This window comes from Xenopus tropicalis, chromosome 4, assembly GCF_000004195.4.
Source record: "Xenopus tropicalis strain Nigerian chromosome 4, UCB_Xtro_10.0, whole genome shotgun sequence".
Lineage (NCBI taxonomy): Eukaryota > Metazoa > Chordata > Amphibia > Anura > Pipidae > Xenopus > Xenopus tropicalis.
The window spans coordinates 132011475-132021847 of NC_030680.2; the positions used below are offsets into that span (position 1 = coordinate 132011475).

The 10373-nt window shown below is 47.1% G+C and overlaps 1 protein-coding gene across 1 annotated transcript in view; it reads right to left on the minus strand.

Moving 5' to 3' along the window:
- The window catches only part of plxnd1 (plexin D1), an 84856-nt gene extending 74826 nt beyond the window's left edge, over positions 1-10030 (minus strand). The window contains exon 1 of the mRNA XM_002936256.5: positions 8631-10030. Coding sequence (XP_002936302.3) covers positions 8631-9767 — 1137 coding nt within the window. The 5' untranslated portion in view covers positions 9768-10030. The remainder of the gene's footprint in view (positions 1-8630) is intronic.
- Between the last annotated feature and the right edge of the window lie 343 nt (positions 10031-10373).

Here is a 10373-nt window from a genome sequence, read left to right on the forward strand (position 1 = left end):
ATTGAGGCATCAGTGGGGTATATGTTTTTAAATATATATTTTGATTATTGAAACTTAGCAGTAGCTGCTGCATTTCCCACCCTAGGCTTATACTCGAGTTAATAATTTTTTCCAGTTTTCTTGGGTAAAATTAGGTACCTCGGCTTATATTCAGATCAGCTTATACTCGAGTATATACGGTATATAAAAAGAGAATAATAATGCAATTGCCCTTATGCAGGCTTCTGAACCAAAATTTGTTAAAGAGCCCCACACAGAAACCCCCTATATACCTATCATTGTAATCTGTTCCATTTTTATATGCGGAAATCTAGCTACAAAAAGTTCTTCTCTTTTTGCAACATTTGAAACCCAGGCAGTGGAACTACATAACCCATAATGCATTGCACTGTGTGCTTAAGTTGTGTTTGGGTGGAGTTCCCCTTTAATAGAAAGGTCCAGAGTGCAGAGCAGCAATTAATCTCGAGGTTCCCAGCAAGCGGCAGTATCCCCCAGATTCCTCACAGTTAAACAAGCCGCCCCGTCTGTTTTCATAACCTGTGAGATCAGTCTGATTCCTGGACAACTTCCATTGATATTTGGGCAGCAATTTGTTAGCCCTGAAACGTTCAGCATGGAGGAGAAAGTTATCAGAAGCCTGAGAAATGGCGAGCGATGCTAGCAGTGAAATATGGCAGAGAGATTGCAATCTACCTTGGGATCAGAGAACAAGCTTACAAATTGCTCCCAGACATACATTTAACCTCTCTCTGGTGCTTTCTCCCTCACTCTCCCTCTCCCAAGGGTGAAGTTCCATTAACAGTATTCCACCCCTCACTGGCTGGATATGTACAATGCTGTGCCCTTGCAGCGGGCAAACACAGGGGGCAAACACAGGGGGCACGGCCAGGGCAGATGTTCTGCACCTCTGCTGCGCTCACTGAGGGGACGTGGGAAAGGGACCAGCTGCGAGCTCAGCAGGAATGAACAGTCTGTGACTCATTAGTGTGCAGAGGACAGGGGACGTGGGAAAATAAACCCGCTCCCTCATGGAATGGCTTATTTCCCTCCTAGAAATGCATTATTGGCTAAAAGCAGAGTCTGAATTAATCTATCTGGCAGCTTGCAATCCACAGGCCTCCTATAAAACAACAGGAGTCATGGATATACAGCAAGCATGAACTCAGCACATACATACAGCTATAGCTGCTTGGAAATGGGGGGGAAAGCTGGCTTTAGGGGTGATTACCCTGCGATCTGCCCATAGCCAGACCCAGAGCAGAACCTCGGAACAACAGCCCTATCTAGCTAGGGTGGCCATTCACGTTGCAAGCCACTTGTTTTGGCGAGGTCACAAAACGAGCGGATCATCTCTCAATGTGCCCACCTAAGATCTGGCCAATTTTAGGCCAGATATCAGTAGTGTAGGCCTGTCGGGGGTGCCCGACACAGGCAGATAAACTGTCGAATTGACCCGACTGTCTGAAGGACCTGAATCGGCAGCTGAAATCCGACTGTGTATGGCCACCTTTAGGCCTAATCAGGCTGATCAGAAGTCTGGCCCTCAGGCCAAAGATAGGAAGATGCCCTACACCCCAATAGAACAGGATTAAGTACCTGCCCAATCAATATCTTTATGATCCCCAATCAGAGGGGTTATTTTGGGCGCAGGCACAGGACTGTAGGTTTCAGTCAACCCTCTACATTCCATAAAGGGAACTGAAAATCCAAGTAATCTTATTCTAGAATAGTAACTCAGAGTAACCAATCAAAAATTAGCTTTGACTGGTCAGCAAGGCCAATGATGAAAATATATACAATTCTGATTGGTTGGTCATCTATATGAATCGCTGCCACTAAAATCACTGGTGCAGTAAAGTGACAGATATTTGCTGCAAAAGGAGTTCTGGTTTACGGAGCCCCAAGTATTACAGGATGTCTGAGGGGGACAAATAAGTGGAATACCGGTATGTCCAACCTGGGACCCTCCACCTACTGTTGAGCCTCAATGAATGGTTGACAAATGAACCTCAATGGTCTTTTAGCATTTAAAAACAAAATTAAATGAATTAAACTAATTAACTAAGAATAAGTACAAGGTACTGTTTTATTATCACAGAGAAAAAAGAATTCTGAATTACAGGTATGGAATTTGTTAGCCAGAAACCCATTATCCAAAAAGCTCAGAATTACAGGATTGTTGTCTCCCATAGACTCAATTTTTATCAAATAATTAATTTTTTTTTCTCTGTAATAATAAAACAGTACCTGTACTTGATCCCAACTAAGATATAATTACCCCTTATTGGGGGCAGAACAGCCCTATTGGGTTTATTTAATGGTTAAATGATTCCCTTTTCTCTGTAATAATAAAACAGTACCTGTACTTGATCCCAACTAAGATATAATTACCCCTTATTGGGGGCAGAACAGCCCTATTGGGTTTATTTCATGGTTAAATGATTCCCTTTTCTCTGTAATAATAAAACAGTACCTGTACTTGATCCCAACTAAGATATAATTACCCCTTATTGGGGGCAGAACAGCCCTATTGGGTTTATTTAATGGTTAAATGATTCCCTTTTCTCTGTAATAATAAAACAGTACCTGTACTTGATCCCAACTAAGATATAATTACCCCTTATTGGGGGCAGAACAGCCCTATTGGGTTTATTTAATGGTTAAATGATTCCCTTTTCTCTGTAATAATAAAACAGTACCTGTACTTGATCCCAACTAAGATATAATTACCCCTTATTGGGGGCAGAACAGCCCTATTGGGTTTATTTAATGGTTAAATGATTCCCTTTTCTCTGTAATAATAAAACAGTACCTGTACTTGATCCCAACTAAGATATAATTACCCCTTATTGGGGGCAGAACAGCCCTATTGGGTTTATTTAATGGTTAAATGATTCCCTTTTCTCTGTAATAATAAAACAGTACCTATACTTGATCCCAACTAAGATATAATTACCCCTTATTGGGGGCAGAACAGTCCTATTGGGTTTATTTAATGGTTAAATGATTCCCTTTTCTCTGTAATAATAAAACAGTACCTTGTGCTTGATCCCAACTAAGATATAATTAATCCTTATTGGAGGCAAAACAATCCTATTGGGGTTATTTAATGTCCATATAACAGAAAGACCCATTATCTGGAAGACCCAATGTCCTGAGCATTCTGGTCCCATACCTGTATTTGATTAAAAATGGAGTCTATGGGATATGGTGTTCCCATAATCATTACAGCTGGTTGCCACCCATTGCTATCAGTTATACAAGCCTGGAATTCTGTCCTATTGATGCCTGGCAAACTGAGAAACTGTGGGCATCCCTGAGCTGCAAGTAACCGAGCCCTCTGTTCCCTGGGAGAGCAGGGTGTATATTAGTTCCCCGCTGTCATTCTGCCTGGCTGGAAGAGTGTTGCTAAGTAATTAGTGCTTGCCTGATATGGGGCTAATTCACTGAGCTGTAGAGATGCGGAGTAAGAGCTAATGTTCCCAGGCACAGGAATGTGCAGAGTGGCTGCCATTATTCTCCCTGTTTTACTGCCATGTAATGAGCCACCTGAGCGTTGTGCTTGTTTCGCTCTCATTCCTCCGTGGTGCGAAAGCTTTTAGCAGGGAAGGGACCCGCAGGTGTGTTGTCATAAACCCCCCTGTGCGCCACTGAGCATGCGTACACTTATACACCCTATTGTTCTCAATGAATGTGCTCAGCTGAACTGCACCCAGGTGCTAATACCTGCACCCAGCACCCAATCCTATCAAATAGCTGGCCCATGCTGTTTACCCTTTAATTCTCAAGGCGGGGTTTGGTCCTATAGGCACCATCTCTCCCTACTATACCTGCTATCCCACAGCCACAGTCCCTTCCCAGAGGCTATTATCCCCCCACTGCTACTATAGGCACCATCTTTCCCTACTATACCTGCTATCCCACAGCCCTAGTCCCTTCCCAGAGGCTATTATCCCCCCACTGCTACTATAGGCACCATCTCTCCTTACTATACCTGCTATCCCACAGCCACAGTCCCTTCCCAGAGGCTATTATCCCCACTGCTACTATAGGCACCATCTCTCCCTACTATACCTGCTATCCCACAGCCCCAGTCCCTTCCCAGAGGCTATTATCCCACTGCTACTATAGGCACCATCTCTCCCTACTATACCTGCTATCCCACAACCACAGTCCCTTCCCAGAGGCTATTATCCCCCCACTGCTACTATAGGCACCATCTCTCCCTACTAAACCTGCTATCCCACAGCCACAGTCCCTTCCCAGAGGCTATTATCCCCCCACTGCTACTATAGGCACCATCTCTCCCTACTATACCTGCTATCCCACAGCCACAGTCCCTTCCCAGAGGCTATTATCCCACCACTGCTACTATAGGCACCATCTCTCCCTACTATACCTGCTACCCCACAGCCCCAGTCCCTTCCCAGAGGCTATTATCCCACTGCTACTATAGGCACCATCTCTCCCTACTATACCTGCTATCCCACAGCCACAGTCCCTTCCCAGAAGCTATTATCCCCCCACTGCTACTATAGGCACCATCTCTCCCTACTATACCTGCTATCCCACAGCCCCAGTCCCTTCCCAGAGGCTATTACCCCTCCACTGCTACTATAGGCACCATCTCTCCCTACTATACCTGCTATCCCACAGCCCCAGTCCCTTCCCAGAGGCTATTACCCCTCCACTGCTACTATAGGCACCATCTCTCCCTACTATACCTGCTATCCCACAGCCACAGTCCCTTCCCAGAGGCTATTATCCCCCACTGCTACTATAGGCACCATCTCTCCCTACTATACCTGCTATCCCACAGCCCCAGTCCCTTCCCAGAGGCTATTATCCCCCCACTGCTACTATAGGCACCATCTCTCCCTACTATACCTGCTATCCCACAGCCACAGTCCCTTCCCAGAGACTATTATCCCACTGCTACTATAGGCACCATCTCTCCCTACTATACCTGCTATCCCACAGCCACAGTCCCTTCCCAGAGGCTATTATCCCCCCACTGCTACTATAGGCACCATCTCTCCCTACCATACCTGCTATCCCACAGCCACAGTCCCTTCCCAGAGGCTATTATCCCCCCACTGCTACTATAGGCACCATCTCTCCCTACTATACCTGCTATCCCACAGATACAATCCCTTCCCAGAGGCTATTATCCCCCCACTGCTACTATAGGCACCATCTCTCCCTACTATACCTGCTATCCCACAGCCATAGTCCTTTCCCAGAAGATATTAGCTCTATGATTAATATTGATCCTACATAATAAAGACGTGTGTAATGCTTTATATTCATATTCTTCCAACCATATCTGTGGGGCCCCATTACATACGCTAAGCCCAGGGCAGTTATCACTACTTAAAGACAACTGATAAACAACATGGGGATGAAATTACTATCTTATAATTCCTTGAGAGATAACAGAGGGCATTAGCAATGCTTTCCCTGACACCCACTCACCTACTGAGGTGCCCTGCAAACCTTCCCATAGGAGAACTACTGACTGTCAGCTAATAACTTTAATTAGGAGATTGCCTTAGCTTTGAGCTGACTGCAGTTGCAACTCACAATGTTAATGACAATTACCCTTCTGCAAGTATTTATGCCACCCACATCCTGCTCTGGCTCTTCACACCATTAACTATTTCACATTCTGATAAGACCTTTACTAGGAAACAACTGCAATGAATGACTGCAGAATTGTTAGCAATAAAGATCGGGCCTGTAAGAATTCTAAAGCCTCATTAATTAATCCCATGGACACACATCTGCCTGTGGGATTTTTGTAACTTGTACAGGTATGGGATCCCTTATCCGGAAACCCGTTATCCAGAAAGCTCCGAATTAAAGAAAGCCCATCTCCCATAGACTCCATTTTAATCAAATGTTGTAACTGATCCCAACTACGATATAAATAATCCTTATTGGGGGCAGAACAATCCTATTGGGTTTATTTAATGTTTTATTGATTTTTAGTATACTTAAGGTATGGAGATCCAAATTACGGAAAGACCCCTTATCCAGAATACCCTTGGTCCCGAGCATTCTGGATAATGGGTCCTATACCTGTACTTTGCAGCCATAGACTGGCAGTAAGTACAGGGCATTGCTTCGCTTTGTGCCCGTTGGCATCCCTAGGTTTCACATCTGAATGACAGGCAGTGTAGTGGGTATAGGAGAAGTGTTTACATGCAGTGCAGGTTACATAGTGCTTAGCACCCATTTTTTCCATTTTGCACCCTGCCCTGCACTTTGCAAATTAGATCTCTAATGATACAAATGCAGCCTTGCAATAGCAGGTCCAAGATTTTTCAATTGTGCTGACCCTTAGCTGATTTATATACTTGCATCTGACCAGTCCATCTCTGAGTTCTGCAGAGGGGAGGAGCAGGGTGAGTGTGAGTATATAAACAAGTGCAGCAACTCTTCGCAACATTAGTAGTGGGACTGGGACAGAGCAGAGAGGTCAGGTAGGGGCTGGGGGGTCCACAACCCACTTTTGGGGGTAATTGGCCAGCCTGAATCTGCCCACAGGCACATTGATAGTATTTAAAAGTACCGCCTAGAGACTGATGCTAATTTAGTGCAAGTACAGAGGACTAAAATGCATGTAAAACTAATATACATTTATGTTTATCACTTGCATCCATGCCTGAGCCTTTGCAACTTGCAGCAAGTGCCAATTTACCCTGCACAAACTGACTGAGCCCATCTCCTCAATAGCCAATCACTCCGAGAGCATCAGATGATGAAAGTGACAAGAGGGGGGCATAAACGTGCAAAATGGGTGCTAATTTGTATCCGTGTTGATACATCAGGTGCAAGTTAACATTAACTCCCTATTATGAGGGAAATTAGCAGCATAAAAAGCACAATGGCAGCACCCAGCACCTCCATTCAGTTGCCATTATGGCGCCAAGCAGACCTGTGAATCCTTGCTTATTTACTAACCACATATCACACTATGTTCTCTCTCTCAGGCTACAGAGGAGCTGAATAAGGAATAGTGTATGTGCCCCTATATAACTGCGCCTGGTGCGTCTCCCTGCTTTGTATGACTGACAATATGGTGCGTATTCTGTCTGCCTCCCTCTCTGTGCCAACCTGCCATGTGAGCGCCAGGCAACGACAGCTCATCACTCAGTGAATGACAAGGTGTTTTTGGATGAGCGTCAGTATCGCATCGCTCCTGTATTTATTAAGCTCCGACGCCCACGCACACTCGGATGGAAAGTCATTGGGGGGGGGAAAAATATTCACTTAAAGGGGATATTCACCCAAAATCTGCTTTTTTTGGCTAATGAATGAAAATGGAATTCAATGTCATTTTGCAGTATATGTTCAGTAAACACTGCCAAGGCTTTAATGGTACATTTGTAATTGTAATTGCATGGCACCCAGGAAACAGTATTGCATACACTGCTCTATATATATATATATATACATGAGGAATGGTTTAGGGATAGGGAGTCATTTGTATTACAAGTAATGTACCCTTTAAAAATCCCCTTTTGCGCTGATTCATTAAAAATCATCCCAAAAGGAGCCAGTAGCACCCAATACCTTGCCTTGTAGGGTGCCACCAACCCCATCTTGTCAGCGGGCAGCCACTAGCCTGGCGTAGCTTACAGGAAAATGTTACAGGGAAAGGGCTGTGATTGGCCCTGCTATCTGCGGGGAATTTGTATGGGCTCCCCATACTCCTTTGGGTTTCTCCAGTACAATTCATATTCTATCAATATATGTTTCAGGGGGTGATCCCCATCATCGGGTCCTCTCCGGGTACTCCCAGGGTTATATTTATTTATATAGGCACCTAAGGGCACGGGCCTAGAGCAGCAGCGTAAGGGTTGGGCCCCAGTACCTATATAGAGAAAAAATATTCAACTCTTTTTGTAACTCCACAGCCCATTACTGCACATCCCAATCCAAACTGATTGCACAGTTGGGTACAAGTGTGTGTGGGGGAGGGACATGCCTAGGGAACAGCAGGTATTAAACCAGCGCTGGGTACTCAGGTTTCCTCCCACACTACAAATACATACAGGCCCCCGATTAAACTGACTATAGTGTATGTGAATGTGACAGGCACCTTAGATTGTAAGCTCCACTGGTGCAGTAAAGGAGTAACGGACGAAGGAGAATGTCAGTGATAGATATATATATATAAAGGGTAAGAGGGTACAATAATCAGAACTCAGAGCTGCTCTAAACCCCCTCTCCAATCTGTGCAGGTTCTGGGTCTGTGGCCCCTAAATGTTCCTTTGCAATAAGGCCTGAAACTGCAGATTTCTGATGATGGAACCTGCCAAGCACCTGTGTCTGGGAATGAAGCACTGTGGGTTCTGACTATGTATATCAATGTATCACATATATAGTTTGGTATAAGGGGCTGTGGAACCTGCAGTCATGGCAAGTAAGGACTGGCATGTAGTACATTCTCTGGGCACAAAGAAATCTTACTGTCAGTATCCCCTACAGATAGGGGGATAGTATTCTTGACTGCAACTACAACTCTCAGCAAACAACAAAGATTGGAAATGCCCTCCTCAGTAAGCCCCATAATCATACCCAATTTCATGCAAGAGAAATAATGTATAATTATAAACACTAACCTTGACCTTGGCGTTCCTGCGTTCGCAGCTGGGGCCAGTCCCCTGCACCACACTGTCCAACACAGTCACTTCCCCCGCGTCCTGACTCTCAAAGCAGCCCCTCCGCGCCCCGCGTATCTCCTGCGCCACCGAGCGCAGCGGGAACATACAGAGCGCCGCCTCATTTTTCCCCTCGAATATCCCGAATATGTTTTCCGACTCCGCGAACACTGACAGCAGGCGACCATACAGCACCCCTCCTGGGCCTTCGCAGCGCAGTCCCAATTGGATGTAGGACTCTGTGAGTTTGCGCGGCTCTGTTCTAGGCTCAGACTTCAGACAGATCCGCGCTAAAACACTACTGGGTCGGTTCTCCTTCCCCGCAGGGGCGGGTTCCACGTTCATGGCCAGGTACGCGAATGGTCCCTGCTGGAATGCCCTGACAAACCCCAGGCGATGCCGGGCCTTAAAGCTCTGCTTTACCTTGAATATGTTGTCATCGGACGGACTGATGTCAAAAGTGAAAAGCTTCTCGGAGGCGGTCAGGTTCAGGGCCCGGATTGAAATCTCAGGGCTGTTCTCAAATCGATGGTCAGCGATACTTTGGTTCCAGGGAAAGAACTGGCTGGAGTATCCGGTGTATGTAGCGCCCACAAGCAGCTTGGTGTCCCCACTGGGCCCCCGAAGCAGTAACCCTACGGTGGAAGCGTTGGGGTGGTTGGCAGCTACATTGAGCATGCTGGGCACCGCGTTATCCACAGGGAAGGGCACTGCGCGGAGCGTTATGTTCCGCAGGGCGCGGAGCTCACACAGCCCCTGGAAGATAGATCCGCAGGTCAGTAGCAGCCCCTGCTCCGGGTCGGGTAGTAGGATTTTATTGTAGTTCGGGGTTGAGGTCCGGGGGAAGTCACAGGTGGTTTCTCGCAATTGCGGAGCATGGCACAACGGGGAGTCCGGTACCGGCCCGGTAACATCCTCCAGCTCCGGCCGCAGCTCCCAGTTCAGCTGGTAGAGGCGATTCACCGCCGCCAGGTACAACAGCCCCTCCCCGGCGCTCAGCGCAAAGTTATTAGTGACCTGCGGAGAGTGGAACTTACTGACCAACTCTAGCCCTGAGGCCAATGCCACCAGCGACAGGAGCAGGACAGCTGCAGCCATCAGTGGGCATGGATATGGGTGCTGGGATATGGGTGCTGGGATAAGGGTGCTGGGATGTGGGTGCGGGGATATGGGTGCTGGGATGTGGGTGCGGGGATATGGGTGCCGTTGAGGGGATGTGGGTGCCGATCCTTCAGCTCTTGTTCCCGCTGCGCATCCCTTTGGCTCCCCTTGTGCTATAATACCCCGCGTCCCTTGCCCCCTGTGCCAGCCCTGTGCCTCCTGTCTCTCCCTCCCCTCTGTCCCACTGCCCTTCTCCGGCTCCCTCTCCGTTGCTGCCAGGATGTTACTCCTCGCTAGTTACTGATGCCTCCCTGTCTCCCCCCCCCCCAGCTCCGACCCTCCTACTGATTCCTCCCTCCTCCCGGCGGCACAACTTTCACTCAACTGATGCTGCTTCTCTGCTTCCTCTCTCCGTCTCCCTGACTGCCGAGCTCTCTCTCTCCCCCCCCCTCTCTCTCTCTCCCTCTCTCTCTCTGTCTCTCTCTCTCTCAGCCTGTCCCCCATTCATTGCCTTTACCCCCGAACCCCATTACAGCTTTCCTCATTGGTTTAGGACCCCAGGGAATATACCTGGTGGGAGTCAATGTATCACCTATAATACAG